The 27682-nt window shown below is 33.2% G+C and overlaps 2 protein-coding genes across 18 annotated transcripts in view; both read right to left on the reverse strand.

The window, feature by feature from the left end:
- Positions 1-27682, reverse strand: part of LOC145252676 (carbonic anhydrase 2-like) — a 242182-nt gene that overhangs the window by 59752 nt on the left and 154748 nt on the right. The gene's annotated exons all lie outside the window — the stretch shown is intronic.
- Positions 9310-9960, reverse strand: LOC145252342 (uncharacterized). The gene has a single exon (XM_080111745.1). The coding sequence runs from the start codon at positions 9958-9960 to the stop codon at positions 9310-9312; it is 651 nt and encodes a 216-aa protein (XP_079967871.1).

Below are 27682 nucleotides of genomic sequence, written 5' to 3' on the forward strand. Positions count from 1 at the left end.
GTTCATTTTCAATTGAGAATTTTTGATTTATCATTCTTTTCTCTACGTTGCCGAAATCTGGATGAAAATCTTCCTTGATACACGGCATATCTTGTCACAGATATTTCCGAAATGAGTACTTTATCAATGTGAATTTATCACTATTTCATTAAATTTCTTTTTTAATTCTTATATTTTACCATTTCTAAAAATAATTGTCGTTTTGCGGATATAAACTTTTCATTTTTTGACCAAACAATCCTATTCTCTTCAAACTAAAATCGATTAATTGCATAAAAACGTGTCTTCTTGATTTATAAATTGAAAACAAAAATAATTCATAAAATTAATGCATGGACGCCATTTTCATATGTTATATCACTTTGTATTTAACATCTAAGAGAAAAACAATCATAAAAGAAAAGGAATAAAAAGTAAAACAGACGTTATTATTATTATTATTATTATTATTATTATTATTATAATAATAATAATAATAATAATAATAATAATAATAATAATAATAATAATAGTAATAGTAATAGTAAAAGTAATAGTAGTAGTAATAATAATAATAATAATAATAATAATAATAATAATAATAATAATAATAATAATAATAATACAAATTACAGTGTTTTGTAATGAAATACAATTTTGCGATGCCGAAAATACTTGGAGTTTTCTTTTGGTTCGAACATCTACAAACGTCAAAAATGTTATTTTTAACTTATTCTAACATAAAATAAAAATGTAATAACCGAAAAATAATATTTTCAAGGATGAGGGTAGGGATTTTCTTGGTTACTAATTTTCCCAGACAACACTGTGATACGGCTCCTGTTAGTTACTAATAAATTAGTTCCATGTTAGTCAAATCTTGGTTCTTGAAAAAAAATCCTAACCGCGATTTTTTAATGGAAACAAAAATACAAAACTAATTCCAAATGATTTTGAAAATGACAAATAATGTTCTTTGTTACTAAACGAAAACTTTCACGCTTAAATGTCACCATCATTACTTAGCATTTATTTTAAATTTGTCCATTTTGTATATTAAAAAAAAGTTGCTCTACCTATGCGACGTTGACCGGGATTAAATTAAATAATTTTATTTTTACATTTTTTTTATTTGTTTTCATATATTCAATCTTGAAAAGAAATAAAATTTTAGTTGCAGGGTAATCAATTCATAGTATTTATTCTATAAAAAATATAAGTTATCCTCTTGACGATTTTTATTTTAAATTCTTATTTAAAATCTGCATTTTACTGGTTGTCCGGACCGAACTACGTAATTTCTGAAATAAACTGCAACGAAGTACGTTATTATATTATTATATTGTTAGATTGTTATATTGTTATATTGTTATATTGTGAGATTGTTAGATTGTTAGATGGTATAATATTAGCAAATAAAACTTTGCTTCACAGAATCAAACTTTTATTTGTAAGCTTGAATACTATTTAGGTCTGACTTTAAGAATCTGACAAGAAAAATCTATACATAAGAAAATCGCAAACAAACAAACAAACAAACAAACTCGATACCATTTCAACGTCTTCCTTTTCATCCTACTGAACCAAAAAGGGTCATGTGCTGGTAAACATTTGTTCTATTTTTGCGATTTGTTTAGAATTTGTTGCTATTTGTCATTTCTATCACAAAAGACACCGAAAAGGTGGAAAGAGGGGGTTATTAGTGAACAAAACGTTGCGGTATTGCTTTCCCTGCGAATGCAGCTGTTCAAAATACCAAAATAATAAAAAGTTATGCGCGACTCTACGAATATATACGCATGGATATCATTAATGTAAAAATTATGCGCATTTTTTGTTGCCGTCGCCATACATACCGACAAAGCGATTAAAAAAATCTTTCTTTTTATATAACATTTTCTGTATTAACATTAAAAACATTACGATGTACAAAGTATAATTCACTTCTTTATATATTTTATGCGTTTGCATATATGAATATAATGTCTTATACATTAGAATTCTACTATAATGCGAATGCAATCTCGAATGAACAATCAAGTTTTTTCATATTTTAACACCTTTCTGAAATCAAAACAAAACAAAAAACAATCGAAAATCAATGAATTAAATAATTGAATGTCAAGCCATTTAATAAACTAATTAATATAATTATAATATAACTAATAATTTTAATACTAATGACAATCAATTATTTTAATAGTTATTACATGTTTATTATTATTAAACGCCTGATAACAACTGGAGGTGTCACGAAAATCGACTAAAGTGTTTCGGACAAATTACTGAGAGATAAATTCTCGTATTGAACTAACATTTCTGGAAAATTTAGGTAGAGAGAAAGAGAGAGAGAGAGAGAGGGAGAGAGAGAGAGAGAGAGAGAGAGAGAGAGAGAGAGAGAGAGAGAGAGAGAGAGAGTATATAATTATTAAGAGACGGAAAAGGGAAAGTAAAGTAGAGAAAAACCGCAGCGAGAAAGGAGAGCAAATAATGTTTTAATAAAAACGAAGATTTGCAGACTATCAGTGGATCTCCTTGTCACTGCCCGAGAAATCCAAATTATTTGGGACACAAGCGTCCGGACTTGCGGCCAGAAATCATCAACTTCGCCCAAACGAACTTAATAAAATAGCATTAAATTGAAAACAGATTGTAGCCATCCAAAATCTATTTCTTAAATAAGAAGGAAATATAACTATCACTTAACTTTTTTGTATGCGGACTACACACAAACAGGCCGCCATGTATTGCCCGGTCGTAAGATACGCTTAAATATGATATTTTAATTCATGCAGATTATGTATTTATTATTACAGAGACAATTCTCTATCGATTATTATATTAAACCTAATAGTGAGATCAAACTAATATATATATATATATATATATATATATATATATATATATATATATATATATATATATATATATATATATATATATATATAGAGAGAGAGAGAGAGAGAGAGAGAGAGAGAGAGAACATGGGTGTCATCAGCTTGAATCGAAACCAGAACATACAACTCTGAGAGACTTATGACCTTAAGAAAGAATATTTGAGAGAATTATGAACTTAACAATTGGTATGTCTCAAAACACTATATATATATATATATATATATATATATATATATATATATATATATATATATATATATATATATATATAAACACACTATATACACTTACAATGACTTACTCAGAAGAAGAGAAGGAAACTTTTTACGGGAAATCACCACAAGAGTCCCTGTAACACAAACTAGTTCTATTAGAGAATTTCAATGCTAGAATGAGTAGTGATTACATCACATGGGGCCCTGCTCTGACCAAATTTGACGAGGGGCAACGTAAACGGAGAACTTCTAACTTGTCTCTGCTCTGGATTAGACCTAGCAATTACCAACATTTATTTCCAGTAACCGGACGATCATTGCTTCTCATAGCTTTATCCTCGATCCAAAAGGCACTACCTCCTAAATTTCATCATTGTAAGATGAAAAGACTTACATGATGTGAAAAACGCAAAGCCATGAGAGGATCTGATTGTCATAATAATAAACTCATTAGAACAAGTTTCAATTTTAATTTATAAACTACCTCATTAGAACAAGTTTCAATTTTAATTTATAAATTACCTCATTAGAACAAGTTTCAATTTTAATTTATAAACTACCTCATTAGAACAAGTTTCAATTTTAATTTATAAACTACCTCATTAGAACAAGTTTCAATTTTAATTTATAAATTACCTCATTAGAACAAGTTTGAATTTTAATTTATAAACTACCTCATTAGAACAAGTTTCAATTTTAATTTATAAACTACCTCATTAGAACAAGTTTCAATTTTAATTTATAAACTACCTCATTAGAACAAGTTTCAATTTTAATTTATAAACTACCTCATTAGAACAAGTTTCAATTTTAATTTATAAATTACCTCATTAGAACAAGTTTGAATTTTAATTTATAAACTACCTCATTAGAACAAGTTTCAATTTTAATTTATAAACTACCTCATTAGAACAAGTTTCAATTTTAATTTATAAACTACCTCATTAGAACAAGTTTCAATTTTAATTTATAAATTACCTCATTAGAACAAGTTTCAATTTTAATTTATAAACTACCTCATTAGAACAAGTTTCAATTTAAATTAATAAACTACCTCATTAGAACAAGTTTCAATATTAATTTATAAACTACCTCATTAGAACAAGTTTCAATTTTAATTTATAAACTACCTCATTAGAACAAGTTTCAATTTTAATTTATAAATTACCTCATTAGAACAAGTTTCAATTTTAATTTATAAACTACCTCATTAGAACAAGTTTCAATTTTAATTTATAAACTACCTCATTAGAACAAGTTTCAATTTTAATTTATAAATTACCTCATTAGAACAAGTTTCAATTTTAATTTATAAACTACCTCATTAGAACAAGTTTCAATTTTAATTTATAAACTACCTCATTAGAACAAGTTTCAATTTTAATTTATAAACTACCTCATTAGAACAAGTTTCAATTTTAATTTATAAACTACCTCATTAGAACAAGTTTCAATTTTAAATTATAAACTACCTCATTAGAACAAGTTTCAATTTTAATTTATAAACTACCTCATTAGAACAAGTTTCAATTTTAATTTATAAACTACCTCATTAGAACAAGTTTCAATTTTAATTTATAAATTACCTCATTAGAACAAGTTTCAATTTTAATTTATAAATTACCTCATTAGAACAAGTTTCAATTTTAATTTATAAACTACCTCATTAGAACAAGTTTCAATTTTAATTTATAAACTACCTCATTAGAACAAGTTTCAATATTAATTTATAAACTACCTCATTAGAACAAGTTTCAATTTTAATTTATAAACTACCTCATTAGAACAAGTTTCAATTTTAATTTATAAATTACCTCATTAGAACAAGTTTCAATTTTAATTTATAAACTACCTCATTAGAACAAGTTTCAATTTTAATTTATAAACTACCTCATTAGAACAAGTTTCAATTTTAATTTATAAATTACCTCATTAGAACAAGTTTGAATTTTAATTTATAAACTACCTCATTAGAACAAGTTTCAATTTTAATTTATAAACTACCTCATTAGAACAAGTTTCAATTTTAATTTATAAACTACCTCATTAGAACAAGTTTCAATTTTAATTTATAAACTACCTCATTAGAACAAGTTTCAATTTTAATTTATAAATTACCTCATTAGAACAAGTTTGAATTTTAATTTATAAACTACCTCATTAGAACAAGTTTGAATTTTAATTTATAAATTACCTCATTAGAACAAGTTTCAATTTTAATTTATAAACTAACTCATTAGAACAAGTTTGAATTTTAATTTATAAACTACCTCATTAGAACAAGTTTCAATTTTAATTTATAAACTACCTCATTAGAACAAGTTTCAATTTTAATTTATAAACTACCTCATTAGAACAAGTTTCAATTTTAATTTATAAACTAAGTATGGCAAAAAGCAAACCTACCATAAGAAGAAGCTAGACATTGCATAACTTAATGACTTAAGATACAGGAATAACTTGGAAGAAGCAGTGACTAGCACACTAAGTTGCCATACATTCGAAGATTTCACCCTGAACAAATGTGAAATAAAATAAAATATGAAATAAAATAAAATGTGAAATAAAATAAGCATAGCAACATTTTAAGCGGCTACAGAAGTACTTGGTTACTCAAAAAGACGAAATGCTGACTGATTCAACGAGAATGATCAAGAAATCAAAAGGAACATCTCAGACCGTAACCAAGCACTCAAATTAAAACTATATATATATATATATATATATATATATATATATATATATATATATATATGGTGCTAGTGCACTTACTGATCCGCGCTATTTTTTAAATCGTATTTCCAAGTTTAATTAAAGTTTTATGATGTTTTTTTATTCAGTTGTAAGGTTAAAGTATAGAATAGGTACAAAACACCCTCCCCTCTTCATGTTAAGAATTGCTTTTAAAATAATAAGGTTATTATTTCAGCACGGATCAATAAGTGCACTATACCCCCCCCCCCACATATATATATATATATATATAGCTGTCATATCCCTTTTTTAAAGGATGGAATCGCCCGATCGTCGAAAACAAGATTAAAGCAAGCAAGCAGGAAAAGACGGCTGGACATTTCACGTATTTTTTTAATTATATATATGTGTGTAGATGCGTAGGAATATTTACGCGAATAATTATTCTTATAAGAAAACAATTGCCAATGACTTGTTAGTCTTTTTGTTTTGTCTTTTTTGTGTTTTCGAAGTTATTTAGTTTTCTACAGGTATCAACAAACTAAAAGTTTTTCAGAAACGAGGATTTTCGGCTTTTGCGAAAGAAGGATTTACCAGCGACGGCCAGTAAGCAGACGATTCATATCTTTCCCAAGACAACTAGAAAAAGAGACATTACTGCTACTACGACATCCATTTTTTTTCAAAATATTTTTTAAAATTTGGCAAAATATGTTATAAAAATGGCAGATAATGACGTGATATGTTAAACCTCGTATCTCTTATTGTATGAAGAAAACGCATTTATTCTTAGAAATATTTATAGTTGACAAGGGTTTGGGGAAGGGCGCTGGGACTGGGTCCATGCCAGGGCATGCATACATATGAGCGATGTTGACCCCGGAGGGAAAAGGCCACCATATCAAGTGACTGCAATTGAACCGTATTTGTTTTTTACATCACATATCAAATTCCAAAGACAGGCGAGTACGCAAATAAGTCAGTGAATTAATAGTTGTTGGAGGTAACACGCAGATCGATTGTAAAGGAAACGCATTTTATGGAAGAAATCTCATCCACAATAAAGCATTCTGTGAGGAAACGGACACGCAACGTAGATCGGGGTTTAGCAGTAATACCACTGGCACCTCTTACCGCGCCTCACCACCACCACCGAGAGATAAGACGTCACGCATAGTAGACAAAGCAAGCAAGATTTGTTGCTAATGTGCGGCAGCTTTTTGAAAATAAAAGAAAAAAGAAAAGAAAAGACTGTTTTAAACATATTCAGAAAGGGGAAAAATGACAACACATTTTATACTTAAATTTAACTTTATTTAAAAAAAAAAAAAGAAAAAAAAATTAATTCAAAATAAAAAAGTTCCACATTGTCCCTACGTTAAAAGACAAACATGGCGGTTAATCATAGATTTCAAAGATTAAAATTCGTTTATTTTATTGTGAATAATTTGAAAATAATTTTTACATATTTATTCAAATAAAAACAAACAAAAAAAATCTAGCAATTGCAAATCTATATGTATATATACACACTCAATACTTAATGAAAAATTCTCATATAAAAATCGTTTGCTTTACAATACAAAAAAATAAAATTTTCAACATTCTCCGCTTGAATAGAGCATTTCTTTTACAATTAGTTTTTATTTTAGTCACGTGAATGATTTATAGTTAAAATATGATAAAACACACACAAAAAAAAAAAAAATTAACTAATTTAAATATATTCCAACGAAACAAATTAAGTTAAAACTCGCGTAAAAGTTACGTTTTTGTTTTGGAGACATGACGTCTCTTTCGAAAAATGTATAAAACTTTAAAATATTTACAAAAACTTTTTTTATTATTATTAAAAGAAAAGACTGTTCTTATGTAAAAATTATTTAAAATAACTAAAAAAAAACAAAAAAACAATAACATGAAATATTTAGCTTTCTTCCATAGACATCTGTGAAAATCTTTTTACCCTAAACAATAATAAAGAGTTGAAAAGAAAAGTCAACATATTGTTTGCTATATCATCAATAAAAATAATTGTTTCGTTAATTTATTAATTGACAATGTTATCGAAGGTTATGGAATTACTCAAATACAGTTTTAATTGAATACACTTTTAATTAATAAAAATAACTACACGTTGTTATATTTTGTTAGATTAAATTTATTTCTTCCTAATTGCACGTATCAAAATGAAGAAGTGTTTTTTTTTTTTTCGTTAGGAGAAGAAAATGCGTGGGATTTTGTGTCCTGTTTTATAATTACCATAACAGTTTGGGACAGCACAATGAAAAAACATTTTTCATAAATCAGAAACGCAATCTTCTATTGCAAGTATTGGTAGTCTAGTTTTTTACATAGTCGAGAATACCGACGAGTCTTGCAATAGGAGATTAAAACTACCGACAGTCTTAAACGTGACGTAATAAATCAGTTAAGAGGCCTTGTCTCTGTGGTGGTGGCCTCACCCCGGACAGGCGAATGAGAATGAAAGAAACAGTAACAGTAGAACTGCTATTGATTGGCAGGAACAACATAAAGTCTGACAAAACCTCACTCTAATTGACAGCAAAGATGTTCTGTTCCTATTTTTTCTTTTATGTGTTAACGTTTTTTTTTTGCTTATAAATAGCTCCTCCTCAGTAACTCGTTATTCTCCAAGTTTGTATGCCTATGATTAAAGTTTATGTGAAACGTACTAAAACACCCATCTACATCGACTGAGAAATTATTATAACTACAATATTAAACAGAACTTTTCAACCGTAAATCGAGAAGAATTTTCGCAAAATATTAGCTGCTGAAGAATTTTGTAATAACACTATTGTTGGTCTGATATTCGAACATTGATGATTGAATATGGTTATTTACACTAAATATTTATCTTTAACTGTGCACCGAACGGATACCATAATACTTGCTTCGCTGTGGCTTATCATCACAAAGGTTCATACAAAATTTCAGCCCAGTAATTTCCGAAAAAAAAATAGAACGGAGAAACAGACAAAATAAGAAAAATAGAATCTAGTTTCTTCACGGATCCGACTGGTATGTACTAATACCATTTCTACTTCTTTACCCACCTTACCTGTAATTAGCTTTGTGGAATTTCCACTTACACAAAGCTTCATCGTCATCGTTATCATCGTTATTATCGCCGTTGTTAGTTTTAACTAAACAAAAAATATATGAATAAACACAATTGCCCAATTACGTTTATACATTTATTATACACTGACAAACATTTAAACAACAATAAAACACAATACAATAGCGACAGTTCGATAAGACTCACCGACTGGTGGAAAAAGTTCTTAGAGCTCACCTCGTGGTGGAACGAAGGTTCTCCTCTTCTTGAGAGGGAAAAGGCAACACGTCTGCCCGTGACCAAAGGGAAAACCCAACCAGCCTTAGAGCAGAGGCAGATTACTCCTCCCCGGTGTCCTCTAATTTTTAGTCCCCTACACCCCCCCAAAAGAAAATACGGAGTACTTTTAATTGAATGTTGTGAGAGGATTGTTTTTTTTTATGTAGGGACAAAGTCTCTTAAATGGGCAGGCCATTTTACATGTCTGCCCGAACGGGGTTTTTTATAAGGGCGTTTTTCCAATGTCACTTCGACTGGCATCCTTTGTGAGGGATCTACTTCTAAATATGCATCCTCGACTGTTGCGGGTTTCAACCTGTCAATTGAGATATTTTGTTCTTCGTCCTTAATGAAGACGCTGAAATACTTCTTGTTTTTCTTGTTGACTTTAAAAGGTCCGCGGTACGGTGGTTGCAGGGTATGTGACCTAGCTGTATCGCACACATACACATGTGTGCATGTCTCTAGTGCCTTTGGCACATATGTGTTAGCACACTTGTTTATTCCTGAGGGAAAATATGCCATTTTGGCCATGGTTCTTGTCAGTCTATCAACAAATGATGCAGGGTCCCAAACTTTATTTGGTGTATCAGAAAAGTATTGTGCTGGCAGGCGTAGTGTGGTACCATACAGCGCTTCTGTTGCTGAGCAATTCATATCCTTCTTCACTGCTGTGCGCAAACCCAGCAAAATTAGAGGAAGGTGTTCTAACCACTTTGTATTGCTGGTAAGCACTGCGCATAAAGAGGCCTTTAGCCTGCGATGTAGACGTTCGACTGCTCCGTTTGCTTCTGGATGGTATGCTGTCATGTGTATACTTCTGGTGCCCAAAAGTCCTGAGAGTTTATGAAACAATGAAACAGTTCGGACTCGAACTGTCTACCTCTGTCAGTTGTCACGTTTTCCGGGACACCGAATCTTTCTACCCATCCAGCGAGGAAAGTTCTGGCTGTTGTGTATGCTGTCATATCCGGCATTGGTAAGGCTTCAAACCACCTTGAAAATCTGTTGACACATGTCAAAAGATAGCATTGGCCTTCACATGTCGGAAATGGACCGGTGATGTCGAGGTGTATGTGCTTGAACCTCTCATCAGATACTGGAAATGTGCCTAGTGGCGCACGTGTATGTCGACCGACCTTGGCCTTTTGACACTACACGCACTTCTTTGTCCATTCTCGCACGTCTGCTTTCATCCTCGGCCAGATATACCTGTCTGTCATCAAACGTATCGACGCATTGGCCCCTGGGTGTGATAACCCGTGTACCGCGTTGAATATGCCTTTCCTTAAGGATGCTAGAACATATGGCGCAGTTTGTTAGTGCTGATATCACACACTATTTTTCTAGGGCTGTTGGGGTGTGCCATTTTCACCAGCTGCAGTGATGTTCCATTACTCTGCAGAAGCTTCTGCAGGTGCTCGTCTTTTTCTTGCTCCATAGCTAAGGTGCTGGCTTCGACGGAAGGTCCCAATGTGAAGGAGTTTATTCCTCGTGACAGTGTATCTGCTGGTATATTGTCAGCTCACTTCACGTGTCTGACATCCGACGTAAACTGTAGGATATAGTCCAAATGACGAACTACTTGGGGAGAGTATTTGTCTGAGGAGGACTGCAGAGCACCTAATAGAGGCTTGTGGTCAGTCACCAAGTAGAATGGCTGTCCCTCTAGGAGCTGCCGATAATGTCTTATTGCGGAAAACGAGGCCAACAACTCTCTGGAAAATGTGCTATAGCGTGTTTCTGCGTCAGTCAATTTCCTGGAGAAGAAAGAAATAGGTCGCCAGTTCCCATTACATTTTTGCTGCAGGACCACTCCAATTTCAGTTGCAGATGCATCTACTGCCAAGCAAAGTTCACTATCGGGTTGAATGTGGGACAGCTTTGCGGTGTCTTCTAACATGGCCTTTACTTTGTTGAATGCTGCTATTGCTTCCTCCGATAGTGTAATGTTGCAGTTCTTCACATTTGTCAGCATACCTGTCAATGGCAAAAGTACTTGGGCAACATGAGGGAGAAACCTACGATAGAAGTTAACTAATCCTAAAATTGCAGCAACTGTCTCATTGTAGCAGGGATAAGGAGATCTCGGATGGACTTGACTGTCTCTGGGGATGGGGAAATTCCCTTCTCTGAAATATGGTGCCCCAAAAATATAACCTCGGATTGACCAAAAGTACATTTCGATGGATTTAAAACAACACCATATTGGTTCAGGCGATCAAATACTTGGTGCACATGATCTATGCGTTCCTGCCTATTCCTGCTAGCAATGAGGATGTCATCTATGTATGCACACACAAATGGCAAGTCTCGCAGAACCTGGTCTATAAAACGTTGGAACGTTTGAGCTGCGTTGCGTAAACCAAATGGAACACGCAAAAATTCAAACATTCCAAACGGTGTGGTAATTGCCGTTTTGGGAATATGTTCGGGCTCCACAGGGATCTGGTGGTATACCCGAATAAGGTCTAATTTAGTAACGACCTTATTATTCTGGGTCACTGCTGTTATATCTTGGATATGTGGTACTGGATACCTATCCGGTTTCGTAGCGGCATTTAAAGCTCGGTAGTCCCCACATGCCCGCCATGCATTTGGACCCTTACTAACAAGATGAAGAGGCGAGGCCCATTCGCTATTTGAAGGACGAACTATGCCAAGCTGCATCATCTGCTGAAATTCTGCTTTCGCAGCCTTTATTTTTTCAGGTGTTAAACGTCTGGCTTTACAATGGACGGGTGGGCCTTTTGTCTCAATGTAATGAGTTACAGTGTGTGGTAACACTTCCTTGTGAAAGGAGGGGACCGATATTGAAGGATATTCGTTCAACAGACTCAGGAAGGCTTCGTCATGGTCTGCATGTGCTACCTGTGGACCTAATGGTGTGCCAGTCCCCACCACCCCACATGCTGCAAGTTGTGTGCTTGGATCTCGGAGACACTGGCCTGACATATCTACTACCAGGCCAAATGCTTGCAGAAAGTCAGTACCCAGTATAGCACTGCTTACGTCAGCCACTATGAAAACGTGGATAAACGATCTGCGTAAACCCAAGTTAAGGTCCATGCACCTCTCCCCATAAGTCCGTATTATCGAACCGTTTACAGCTCGCAGTGTAAATTTACAGGGAGGAGACCTTTTGTCAATTGATGTTGCCGGGATAAGGGAGACTTGTGCCCCACTGTCCACCAAAAACGAGATGCCTGTATTTTTATCTACAACATAAAGTAGGTGGACAGAGCAGGATGCACTGACAGTTGATGCCGCTCTCGTCTGTCGGTTTAGGCTTTTCCCTGCCCCTTATAGTTGCAAGGTGGAATACAAGAGTTGGCATTTTCGCCAAATCTCTTGTGCGTTCAACAAATAGCTTCTTGCTTGCTTTCCCGGGACTGGCTGCGACCTCCTCTGCTGCCATGTCCCTGCTTCTGTTTTAATGATAATCTGGCGATGTTTTCCGCCATTCTGTCCATACAGGCTTCCAACCGTTTTTGGCCCTCCATTAATTTTTCCAGAAGCTCGTCTCTTCCAGAGGTCTTCACGCTGGATACTGCAGACGATTGTGTGGATAATATGTCTTCAATGTGATCTGCTATGACGGCGAGTTGTTCCACCGGCGTGGACTCGTCCTGAGCAGCGATAGCCACCTTATACTCCGTCGGGATCCGTTGGAGGAAAATATGCTTAACGATGCTTTTATCCATCGCACCTTCAGCTAATTTTTGTAACCATTTTAGAAATTGGGACGGCTTGCTATCTCCCAGGGTCTCTTGTTCCAACAACTGCGAAATACGCTTATGTGTCATCATTGTCCTCAAACATATAGTGTGTCAATCTAATAGGTATAAGTAGCGCTTGATTGATAGATCGAAACACTTCGATTACATAGTTGTTCTCTTTGCGAGTCAAAATTGAAACATTTCCCGAATTCCTGCCTCACACGAGGATCACCAGGAAAATCAGTTAAATCAATAAATCTTGGACGCGTCATCGTCTGTCAACAGTGATGATAACAGACCGCATGTCCTCACAGACCCTATAGGTTTATCTATTAGATTGACACACTATATGTTTGAGGCAAATGATGACGGCGATAATAACGATGACAACGATGACGATGAAGCTTTGTATAAGTGGAAATTCCACAAAGCTAATTACAGGTAAGGTGGGTAAAGAAGTAGAAATGGTATTAGTACATACCAGTCGGATCCGTGAAGAAACTAGATTCTATTTTTCTTATTTTATCTGTTTCTCCGTTCTATTTTTTTTTTTCGGAAATTACTGGGCTGAAATTTTGTATGAATCTTTGTGATGATAAGCCACAACGAAGCAAGTATTATGGTATCCGTTCGGTGCACAGTAAAAGATTAATATTTAATGTAAATAACCATATTCAATTACCAATTTAGTATAAAGTCCTCATTCTAAATCAATAGGCTATAACTTTTACCCAGTTAAACAGAGTGGACGTATTTTCGGCAGCTGCGAAACTCTCGCTTCTCTTATTTTGTCCCTCAGTCCTCATTTACAATGAGTCATGTTTCTGACAAAGGAAAAAGAAAAAGCTGTATACTTGGCCAGCAGTCTTTTTCCCAGTCTTTATGTGTCCTTATTTTAACTTCCTATTCTTATCCTCGTGGCCATGTCACTAATAAGAGCGCTGGAGGTAAACGGTTTACCTGGGCTGATGTTATCCTCTTATTAGGGACCCGAACCTCTAATTAACTATCAAAGAGGCCGTCCTATCAGCAGGTGCAAAATACTGGGACTGCTGTATTGCTATTTGGTGAATGGATTCTGGGCCATGCAGTAGCTTCTGGTGAGGCCTCTCGATGCCATTTAAGTGGGTAAATGTTACGGCTTTTCCTCTACATGGTCTGCAAAAATCATCGTTCCTTTTTTCTCATCTCTGCTCTGCCCTAACAAATCTTCCGCCTCTTTCACATATCTCTATATTCAATAATCTCAAACAATCCAAGATTAAACCAAGAACTCACATTCCCAACGTAGAACTCCGCTACCAGGTCTCCTTCTCCAACATGAGGGATCTGCTTTCCAACTTTCCAGAGGTTGAAATGCAATTACAGTAGATCAAACATGATCTATTTTTCCTGTGAATAACTGGCATTGGCCCGATTGTTTCCCTAGCTTTGTTCGTGATTAAAAACTATCCAAACGACATCAAAATATAACCCCCAAAATCGTTATAGGCATGGAATATGTGCCTACATTAGAGATGGCTTTACATGTGGTAAGGGCATCTCTAGAGAAGATCATAAATTGCCCTAGATGTGCTTCAGGGTTGCACTGGATCACAGCATCGCGCTCATATTTGCCCTCTTATCGTCCCCATAACAGCGGAGTTATTATCATTGAGAATATCTCTGAGAAAATTGACTGCATTCAGTGCGCTTATCCCTCGGCTAACATTCACATTTGTGGAAACTTCAATATTCACGATGTTGAATCCCTGGCTCACTCAAAGAAGACAGGTAACGAGGGGGGATACTCTCAGGATTTCTAGATTGTTTATGAACTAACACAAATTGTTCACGAACCCACCCCTATGCCTGGCAGTGACGGACAGTTTTTAAGTGTCCTTGACCTTTTTCTTAGAACTTGCAGAATTGTTCCATCCCTTGTTTTGTCTCCATTGGGATCTTCGGATCACTGATTTATCTCGGTTAAGAAAAAAACAAAATGTAATAAGTCCTCAGATGTACATCTCCATCCTATTGTATATCGATACTCTATGGCTGATTGGGATAACTTCCGAACATTTATATCAGATATACCTCTGCGTTCCATGTTTAAAAAGAATTATCTGACCGGACGGAATGGTTAATTGTATATATAGACCGCTTCATACCTCCTCAAGAAAGTCCAGCAAAAACCTAATACTTCACTAATCACTTCAGAATGTGTCACCGTGACAGAAACCACTATTTCTATTGTTTTCAACGAAATAAATGTTATGAAACTAAAGCAACTTTAGGATTGCTAACAACCATTGTAAATGAGTAATAAAGAACGCAAAAGATCCGTATGCTCAGTACGTTAAGTTGAAAGTAGCTGAGCAGCGGTTTGGTTCTTACCAGTTTTGGCGAATGCCCTATCAATTATTAAATCATTTCTCTCTGATAGGCTTATAAGAGCAGTCGTCGATAGGTAAAAATCAGAATCTTATAGTTTCAATACTAGCGTCCCGCAGAGTTTCAGCCTGGGTCCAAGTCTCTTCTTGATCTTCATCAATTATCTCCCAAATCCCATTCTTAGATCACTCGTAGAAATTTATGCAGACGACACAACAATTTATGGCAACACTTCAAAGGCCAGTAATGATCAAGATCTTTCTAATCTTCTGATCTTGAGAACGTGGTATAATGGGGAAAAAGGTGGTTGGTTAATGTTAATGCATCGAAAACCAAGCTTCTCTCTTTTCATCATAATCGATCTGACTCCTCCTACCTGACCCCAATTGAAATGAATGGCTCTCGTTTTCGGGAAGCGTCACGCCCTAACAAGCTTCTGGGACTGACCCCCACTCCTGATTTGAAATGGACCACATACATCAAATATGTTTCCAAGATCGCTCGAAAATTGGTTGGATGATTGTATTTCACTAGGTAGGTATCTTACTGCCGATGCTATTCTCTATCTGCATAAGATCCAAATACTAAAATGGAATATTGTTGCAACATCTGAGCTCCTTACCTGCCTTGATAGAGTTGAAAACCGGCTTCGAAACCCAGTAGGCGACTCCCTTTTCTCTTTCCTGCAACCTCTTTCCCACAGTAGAAACGTTGCGAACCTGTCTCTGCTCTATTGTTATTTTCATGGCAAATGCTCGTCTGAGCTCCAATCTATGGTCCCCCTTGCTAAACCTTCACAAAAAGCAATCGACCAACTTTAACCACTATGAAAAAAGCTTCTTTTATAGAAGTGGAACACTGTTTCATTGGCCTACTTCCCAACCGATTACATTATGGTAGCCTTCAAGTCCAATGTAAACAAGTTCTTGTTGAGCCGTCTCCTTAAATAATCCAAATTCTGCCACATCTAGACCACTAATGATGACTAAAATACCATTATTTATTAATCCTTATCCTCGAGCGGCCCTTGAGTCTTGGTAAGTGGTGACCACTTTGCAATTTTTTTAACGTTATAAAAAAATCTAGTTTCAATATATTTTCCAAAATGGTGTAACGATTTTACCTTCAAATCACGTATCCTATAACTCACCCCCAGTTATTTTTGTAAATAACGCCCCGTTTTCGTTATTTACAGACCACCCCTTTTCAATGACATGGAAGAACCCTAAAACCCTTAACACAATACTTAAACTTTTGTTCAAGAATTAAAACTAATAATGTGTTTTTCATACTGTTTTAAATTGCCGACGTCATGATGCCAGTGTGGACGCGCCTCAGTGGTATTATAGATATTCAACGTACGTCGATAGGTAGATGTATTATACTAGCACTGGAGTATATGGAAGATCAATCTAAAAATGTTGGCATAGCACGATAGCGATTAAAACAACTACAAAAATGTTATTTATATCTTTTGACCTTTCAAAGTTCAGCTGAGAAAAAATGGTGATTGTATTTCAGTTGTCGTATCAAAAGGAGCGTAAAAAGCATTATTTTACAGCGATAGATATTGTCATTTGTATATCGATTTCTTGTTTTTACACCCTAAAAATAGAGCACCGATTGCTAAATTACGAGATCGCTAGAGTATATATATATATATATATATATATATATATATATATATATATATATATATATATATATATATACATATATAATTATATTATCAAAGCAAAACTTATCACGGTAAGAAAAGCTTAACACTATTAAAAGGAGCAAATAAAAATAAAATGATCGAAATGCCTAATTGAATAACAGATAAATAATAATAAGATTAATAATAATAATAATAATAATAATAATTATTATTATTATTACTACTACTACTACTACTACTACTACTACTACTACTACTACTACTACTACTACTACTAAAAGAATGAAGGATAAATAACTATTATATTTTTATAAAAGATAAATGACTCTTATTATTATTATTATTATTATTATTATTATTATTATTAATAGAATAAAAGATAAATAACTAATGTTTTATGATTATTACTAATAAAATAAAAGACAAATAACCATAATTATTATTACTGATGGAATAAAAGATAAGAAAATATTATTTCATAATTGTTACTAATGGAAAAAAGATAAATGATAATTATTATTATCATTATTACTAATTATTACTAATGAGAAAAAATGTCTAATATATATATATATATGTATACATATATATATATATATATATATATATATATATATATATATATATATATATATATATATATATATATATATATATATATATAAAATGAAAATTACAATTGAATTTATCAAAATGATCCAAGATGGTAAAATTAAAGTAAATTATAAATATTAAAGAATTAATATTTATAAAATTATCTCAGCCAGATATAAAAGCTCGATAAAACCAAATAGGAAATAGAGCTTATGATATGAGCAAACAGTTAATAAAATATGTTAAAAAACACTTTGAAATGAGTTAAAAACATATTTAATCTGAAAAGGAAACACTAGATAAATGGATAGTCCATTTATCTAGTGTTTCCTTTTCCGATTAAATATGTTTTTAACCCATTTCAATGTGTTTTTTAACATATTTTATTAACTGTTTGCTCATATATATATATATGTATATATATATATATATATATATATATATATATATATATATATATATATATATATATATATATATTCTTCACTCCAAACAAGACAATCTTGGAATCAAAAACTACACCCTAAAATTAATTGCCGTTTCAAACATTTTTCTTCCGAAAACGTGAGGTAATTGCCATCGATTATATTCTTGTCTCAGCGTAATATCCTGAGAAAAATACACAAACTTCACCACCAACTGCAACACGTTTCCTTGAATAACCATGCAAACGTGACATAGACTGTATTTCCTAGAGAGGAACTTCTAGTTACTGGTTTTTGAAAAAAATATTTCGATACTGCTTTGCACACAACAAGGACCTAAAAAACATTGCAAAACATTCGTACTCCTCTTTCTTCTAGAACTTTCTCCTACTTAGTATTTCTCTGTTGTAGTATTTTTATTTCCTTTCTTTTTGTTTTGTTTCCATTTTATTCCGTTATTTTTATTGTCCTACATTTAATAACTTTGTATTTCGTAAACCTTTATTATCTATCATAACTCAATAGTTCTTATAGTTTTATATCTATTTATCTCACAATCCTTTGTATTTTTATCTCATTATTCTACCATCTTTTTATCCTCTATCTTATTCACTTTTTTTTTTTTATATTGCATCTCTTATAATTTATCCCCTCATATTTTTTTTTATCTTACTATTATTCCTAATAATTCATATTTAAGTAAGTACTGTTATAATTTCAGATTTAAATTAACTTAACCTCTGAGAGTTTAATCACACATATTGTCAACATATATTTACCCACCATGACATATGCTATACACATATTGTCAACATATATTTACCCACCATGACATATGCTATACACATATTGTCAACATATATTTACCCACCATGACATATGCTATACACATATTGTCAACATATATTTACCCACCATGACATATGCTATACACATATTGTCAACATATATTTACCCACCATGACATATGCTATACACATATTGTCAACATATATTTACCCACCATGACATATGCTATACACATATTGTCAACATATATTTACCCACCATGACATATGCTATACACATATTGTCAACATATATTTACCCACCATGACATATGCTATACACATATTGTCAACATATATTTACCCACCATGACATATGCTATACACATATTGTCAACATATATTTACCCACCATGACATATGCTATACACATATTGTCAACATATATTTACCCACCATGACATATGCTATACACATATTGTCAACATATATTTACCCACCATGACATATGCTATACACATATTGTCAACATATATTTACCCACCATGACATATGCTATACACATATTGTCAACATATATTTACCCACCATGACATATGCTATACACATATTGTCAACATATATTTACCCACCATGACATATGCTATACACATATTGTCAACATATATTTACCCACCATGACATATGCTATACACATATTGTCAACATATATTTACCCACCATGACATATGCTATACACATATTGTCAACATATATTTACCCACCATGACATATGCTATACACATATTGTCAACATATATTTACCCACCATGACATATGCTATACACATATTGTCAACATATATTTACCCACCATGACATATGCTATACACATATTGTCAACATATATTTACCCACCATGACATATGCTATACACATATTGTCAACATATATTTACCCACCATGACATATGCTATACACATATTGTCAACATATATTTACCCACCATGACATATGCTATACACATATTGTCAACATATATTTACCCACCATGACATATGCTATACACATATTGTCAACATATATTTACCCACCATGACATATGCTATACACATATTGTCAACATATATTTACCCACCATGACATATGCTATACACATATTGTCAACATATATTTACCCACCATGACATATGCTATACACATATTGTCAACATATATTTACCCACCATAACATATGCTATACACATATTGTCAACATATATTTACCCACCATAACATATGCTATACACATATTGTCAACATATATTTACCCACCATGACATATGCTATACACATTTTGTCAACATATATTTACCCACCATGACATATGCTATACACATATTGTCAACATATATTTACCCACCATGACATATGCTATACACATACTTGCATTATATAATAAAAGCTATACTTCTACATCACAGATATCAATTTAGTTCCCCCAAACGGCATCAATATTTTATTTCGCTCCTAATGTAACTATCGTTATACGTCACATCCCTATTATGTTACTTAGCATTATCCCTCCTCTTCTGATGAGAAGCATTAGGATTCGAAATACCATGGTAATAAGAGTTCTCACTTACCCTACATCCATAACCCTACACACCTTATTGAATAAACGAATAAATCTATATATGTTACTATATGGTTTTACATCGTCATTTTCTTTTTATTGATTTCTCTATAAGCTCCAAATTTGCACTATCCCTATAAGTCTCCCCATAAAGACTTGATCTTCTTCTCTTCATTTAACTCCCCCATATATATATATATATATATATATATATATATGGCAGAGTATATATATATATATATATATATATATATATATATATATATATATATATATATATATATATGGCAGAGTTAAATGAAGAGAATCGTTAATTCACTAACCGCACAGCAGCCGCCGTATAGCGTAATGGTTAAAAGCTTAAACTGTCATTTGGGCGGTCGGGTTTCGATCTTGGCGTGAGGTAGTTGCCTGTCTAACCGCACTGATGAGGTATGAAACAGCGAAACAGTACTGTATGTGGATGACTATATATATATATATATATATATATATATATATATATAAAGGTTAAGGAAATATACTTATTAAAATTTATTCTTTGGTTTGCATATAATAAAATTCTAGATTTAAAATTTAACCGGTTCAAATCATAAAATTTAAATTAATAAATAATACATATATACATATATATATATATATATATATATATATATATATATATATATATTAATCTTTTTACTTTCATTTTCCATTCTACACGTATAAAAATAGTTTTCATATATTTTTGCGTTTGTTTAGCCATACAACGATGTTTGGTGTTGTGCTTTTTTTCACACCAGATAAAGATAGGATTCAAAGAAGTCAGGCGGAAGTTTATAATATTCGATATAAAGAAGCGAGCTTTCCCACAGTATGCGCGTTGTGCCGTCTTTTTTGTGACCATCTTCATACGATGTATACGAATATATAGTCAATGATGTAAAAATGTGCAATACTATATGATGAGTGGCAGCATAGTTGTAATGAATGTGGACGACGAACCGACGACGAGATAAATATTTCTCTAAGCTAATAGACAACCCCAAAAATGGCTGACGTTTTTGAAAAAGTAATGTCTTCTTCGACACACGCTGTAACTATGACCTACATGAGATTTTGGAAAAGTAATTCTAACATGAACCGCATGGTCAGTCAGTTTTATTTTATTATATCTATAGATAAACAGCTGATAATCTTGAGTATTATGCGATTAGGTCCAAGTAATATCTATGCATATTTCGGCAGGACGGACGAACGTACAGGATTCAGTTGGGTTTATGTGGAGTTCTGAAAGCTTGGGGTCTCAAACCGATAAACTGTTTTTGTAACTTTGTAACACTAATTCTAACGCCGGGCGACACCAGATTGCATTGTTGGAAGTAAGGTGTGTTTGACACTTGGTCAAAAGATTCCCTGGAAGAATGATTAAAATATTTTTCCGTGTTGGGTATTCAGAAAAGTAAATATTTCAATGGTAAATGAAAATAACAGCCGTGGACGAAGGGCTAGCCGACATCAGTGAAACTCGTCATTTCACGGCCATCTGTTGAATATTGAAAAATAAATAAAGTTTGGATTTCGTTTTGCGAAGAGGAGAATTGTGAGCACATATCAAGTGAAACACATCCTACGAAGCTTGATGACAGAATTCTTTGGACGAAAAAGAAAGAGAACGAATCAATAGAGATATATTATTGTGAAGAGCGAAAAGGATTTCAGAGGAAAGAAAGAAAGAAAAAAGGAAAAGAAATTTAGAAGGTAAGGGAGAAGAGATGAGAAAGTGCTAATCTAAGAGCGGTGGGATCAGAATTGGTGGTTTTCATAAAAAAATTGTTTTAGCAGATAGGAGAGACATGACTTGCTGGCTGCCAGACAGCACACGTAGGCATTAGACCTACAACCCAAAATTGCAGACCCCCGAAAGAGCAAAGTGAAAAGAGAAATTCCTCACAACTAGCTGAGTAGACAAACATAAATCTTGTTTTGAAGCTTGCAGTGAAAATCGAATTAAGTTGAAATTGCTTCATCTAAAAACATTACTTTGTTTTTCTTACATGCGAGAGAAAACCCGAATCGTTTAACCCTTTTTTTTTGTACGAATTATACATGAAATTATTTTTGTTGATATGAAAATGATTACTGAGTTTTCATTAATTTTTGATTGCCTGTTGATTTCCGATCTGTCCTGAAACCTTATTCCAAAGCTGCGGATAAAGAGAATCGGCATATCAGCATCACCAGAACATATACGAAGGAGGAACTCAACCACAAGGCCGGACAACGTGTTAAAGGTATTGCCACACAGACTTAGTGTCGTGCGCGTTTTGTTCGCTCTGGGCACTAAAGCGGTAATTTTCAGCGACCAGTGAGTGTCTGGTTACATTTTAAGAGGGGTTCATCACTAGACGAAGTTAAAAGCCTAACCACTGGGACTTAGGCTTGGTGCACGTCCTTTTGCCCATGTGCCTATGTGTACATCCTGTCCATAGAGGGATGACATTTATGGTCCCGTGACACAGGATTGTTGCGTGACCCCTCCCATCGTGTTATTACATTTGTACTCAGTTTTACTTACTTATTCAGTCAGGTTCAAAATGCTGATTGCAAGTCTGTTATTCAGTGGAGAAGTATTATTATGACATCTTTAAAATGTGTTAAGTTAGAGTTGTGGTTTTGTTTGGAGGGAGAATTACGTATTACACGAAATCACAAATAGATCGCAACTATTTGGACCACCCGCTGTTCGTTTTTCTTGCTGTTTGTTTGTTTGTTTGTTTGTTTGTTTGTTTGTTGTTGTTGTTGTTGCTGTTGGTGGTGGTGGTGGTAGTAGGATTGGTGTCAGTCATCGATGTCATTCATTGCTAGTCTTGAAAATACGTTATCATTATCAAACATGAAACCCATCGGAGAGAAAGATTTCAAAAACTTTTTTTACATGTTATTTTTTGCTTCGCTTGTGAAATTCTAGCTTCGTGGGGTCACATATATGCCATCTCCCAAACCTTGATTGCCTTTCAAGTAAAATGAGAAAACTATTTGTCTTAGAATGAAACTTCAAAATGAAATCACTGGAGCTGAAAGATCACGTTAAATGAGACGTTTTTAATTTCGAGTTGGTATCTGTTGCCGCGAATGATACAACGATTAAATTTCACAAGATTTTGATCTTTATCAAACGCGAACGTCGTTGAAATGATGGAGGACGTTCACACAGTATGACTTAATTTGAATTCCTTTGCTAAATACTTTTTTACTAGCAAGGCAGCCATGCGTTTTCCGGTGTCCTAATGTCCGTAAATTACGCTATTTAAGATAAATAAAAGTTAAACTAATCAAGTTGTTTAATATAATTAATGACGAAGTTTATTTAGGAACAAAATAAGACCTAATATAATTACTCACAAACAGCGAGTTAATGGATTAACTCACGGTTCCAGGTACGATATTACAAACTATTAAATACATAATAAGGCATACTGATATTTTACCCCCCCACTCTCTCGGTCAGCAAAAGACAACGAACAAATGGAGAAAAAGAAAGCGAAAATTTCTATTCCTTTCTTTAAAACCAGACGAGGCGGCATTCTTTCTGCCTTCTTTCTTTCTCTTTACTTTCACATACTTAAAAAGACAACGGAAGAAAAGAGATAGACAAAGCGAAAAAGACAAATCACAGCTTTCACCGATGAAAATTAAAGAAATAATTTGCTATTGAATCATTAATATCCGGTGTTTTAGGTGATGCGAGGATTACTAGGAACTGTTGGAGACTCCGCCTTTAATCAGTAATCAAAACAAACATTTAATTGGATTAAATTTAAAATTCGATGAAATTCATTGCAAATGAAATTTCTATTTTTAATATCATAGACCACTATTTGTCTTATATGACCGACGAAACAAATTTTTATTAATGTAGACTGTAGGTAAAAGGTTAGTGATCACAAAAGTATGGAGGGAGGTGTAGTAACTTTATTTGATTACATTATATACAGTTGTTGGAATACTCGCCACACAATGAATTTATAATATTAAAGAAAATCTTTGAATATTTCATACAAGAGATGAGATTCCAAAAAGCAATCAAAAACCGTGAAAATAATATGAAAATAAAATCTGACCACAGAAAAAAAATAATATAAAAATAAAATCTGACCACAGAAAAAAAATAATATAAAAATAAAATCTGACCACAGAAAAAAATAATATAAAAATAAAATCTGACCACAGAAAAAAATAATATAAAAATAAAATCTGACCACAGAAAAAAAATAATATAAAAATAAAATCTGACCACAGAAAAAAAATAATATAAAAATAAAATCTGACCACAGAAAAAAAATAATATAAAAATAAAATCTGACCACAGAAAAAAAATAATATAAAAATAAAATCTGACCACAGAAAAAAAATAATATAAAAATAAAATCTGACCACAGAAAAAAAATAATATAAAAATAAAATCTGACCACAGAAAAAAAAATAATATAAAAATAAAATCTGACCACAGAAAAAAAAGAGAAAAGTTTAAATTTTGTGAAATTCAGACAATTTTAGATACTGTTGAACTGATTGAAGTTTCCTCAAATTTTAAGAACTTGTACAAATTGTGTGTTATGCATCGATGACTTAATTTTTATAAAGAATAGAACCAAACATTACTAAAGGTTGGTAGTTCAATATTTATATAAAAAAAGTGTGTATATAACCTCGTGGAAATTTGCCTGAATGTGATATCAGTCTTAAATGCACGGTTTATCAGAAAGGTAACATATTTGTTGTGAAATGTGCGAGTTATGGGCGGAAGAGAGAGAGAGAGAGAGAGAGAGAGAGAGAGAGAGAGAGAGAGAGAGAGAGAGAGAGAGAGAGAGAGAGAGAGAGAGAAGCGACTTGTGTTATCATATTCCATGATGCCTTCGTAGCATATAAATGTAATCTTATTTTTCTGTAACCATGCATAAAGCAGCCGAATATACTGGAAATCTTAGAAGACTTGTTGTCACTTTAACTCTAAAGAACACCACGTGATTTTACTGTGTATAAACGTAATGTAGTAATGTATTGTAACTAGCTACATGTCAAATCTCCAAAATTTAGAAACATTTTGATCCCTTCACTTCAAATTTACCAAAATTCAGGAAATCAACAGATTTTAATGAAATTATCAGTATTTATTAATTAACGATCACAGAATATAATGAACCCGTTATTTTTTAAAAAATATATTATTTTATGTAAACAAAAATACCATTACTAAAGTTTTAAATATGAAAATAAAAAAGCGCATGTAATTTATATATTTTATGAAAATAAAGCATCGTAGATTGTAACAATTAATAACATGGTATTTCAGGAACATTACATGGTATTTCAGGAACATTACGAAAACAAAACTCCTTAAGTCTGTGTTAACGAAGTCAATCGAACTTGAATGAAAAAAAAAAAATTTTCGAACGATCGATTTTATCATTAAATCAAGCATTGTTTATTCAATATTTTCCTAAAAAAATAATATAATTGCAAAAATTATCATGCGATTTGAATGATGATAATTCTTGGGAAAATTTCAAATCAAACGTAATTTTTTTTTTTTTAATAATCTTGAAAATAAAAAAATAAAAAAATTGAGATCCTGCGTCACTAAGAAAAAATAGTAAAAAAAAACTATTTCTACTAACAGTTAATTTGGAGACGTACGGATGGGCAATATTGTAAAACAAAAAACAGAATTTACAACCCTCTAGTCGTATTCTGTTTAATTATCATTTTTTCAATTAATAAATTGTAGATGTAATCAGTGATTTTACACTTAAAATGCCTTTTTACTTTTATTTAAAAAGCATTAATTTAATTTATCCCTACGACACGTTTAAACATAAATCGAATAATCATACAAAAGTAATTTAAAATTCTCATGAAAAACATAGAGAAATAGATTTCATCCATATTTTCAGAATATAATTTTTACTGTTGACTATTGTTAAAGATGCCCTTAACTTAAAACTAATACCAAGTTAAATTCAATCTTTATAAAATCTTAATTGTACGAGGGGCGTGCAATAAGTAATGCCCCTGACCCACTTCCAGTTCTCTGATCTAGCTGAGATTTTGCATGTGCAATGATTTATATATCTACGGGTTATGTGGCAAATTACAGCTCTGAACTAATTGTGGTTTCTGTTTTACAGATGTTTGAACTGAGTCAGGTGTGAAATGGAGCCTGTTGAATGTTGAATGCAGTGATCCGGTTTTTGTATTTTAAAGGACGCACACCACAGGAGACATTTGATGAAATGAAAGAAACTTATGGTGATAAGGCCCCATCATATGACCTTGTAAAACGCTGGCATTGTGAATTCAAACATGGTCGGAAGTCTGTGGAAACAGCTCCCAGACCTGGTCGCCCCACTTTCCCCATTGCCATTGATGAGGTATCTGTCCGTCAAGTTGAGGCTGCGATTTTGGAAGATCGGTGCATTACTATTCGCCAAATAGCCCAAGATGTCAAGATTAGTACAGGGTCTGTGGAAACTATCATTCATGACCATTTGCATATGCATAAGGTGTCTGCCAGGTGGATTCCCAGGTTGCTCACACGATTCCAGAAGCGAGAACGCGTCGAGTGCTCGAGGATGAATTTGGAGATGTGCCAAGAAGATGAGTGAAAGTTTTTCAAAAGACTGATTACATAGGATGAAACCTGGGTCCATCATTATGATCCAGAGACCAAAGCCCAGTCAATGCAGTGGAAGCACTTGGACTCACCACCTCCAAAGAAGGCAAGGGCGCAGCCCTCCGCTGGCAAGGTCATGCTCACAGTCTTCTGGGACCAGGACGAAGTAGTGATGATAGATTTCCTGACAAAGGGTGCCACAATTACAGGAGCCTATTATGCTTCACTTTTGAGGAAATTAAGGGAAGCTGGCAAGATCAGCAAAGGTACCCTCCTCCTGCAGGACAACGCTCCGGTCCACAACTCGCATGTCGCCAGATCAGAAGCACGGGCGTATGATTATAAAATCCTCCCCCATCCTCCCTACTCTCCTGACCTTTCACCCTCTGACTTTCACGTCTTCCCAGCCATGAAGTTGTTTTTGAAAGGAAATCGTTTCCCAGATGATGCAGCCTTGATTTCTGAAGTCACGTCGTGGTTGGAGGAGCAACCTGGGGTGTTCTACAAAAAACGGTCTCCAGAGCTGCATCAAACGATGGGAGAAATGCATAACTCTGGGTAGTTCCTATGTAGAGAAAGACTAATAACTGTGCCAAGTTTCGTTGCTCCACTACTATGGGAAGTGGATCAGGGGCATTACTTATTGCACACCCCTCGTATATGTTTTATGAGGACTTAACATAATGGACTCTGCTAATCATTATTTGTTGTCGTCTCACCACGTTTTGGTCAGCTTTGGGTAGGAT

The sequence above is a fragment of the Euprymna scolopes genome, chromosome 29, assembly GCF_053919585.1.
Source record: "Euprymna scolopes isolate OS-2025 chromosome 29, ASM5391958v1, whole genome shotgun sequence".
Classification (NCBI taxonomy): domain Eukaryota; kingdom Metazoa; phylum Mollusca; class Cephalopoda; order Sepiida; family Sepiolidae; genus Euprymna; species Euprymna scolopes.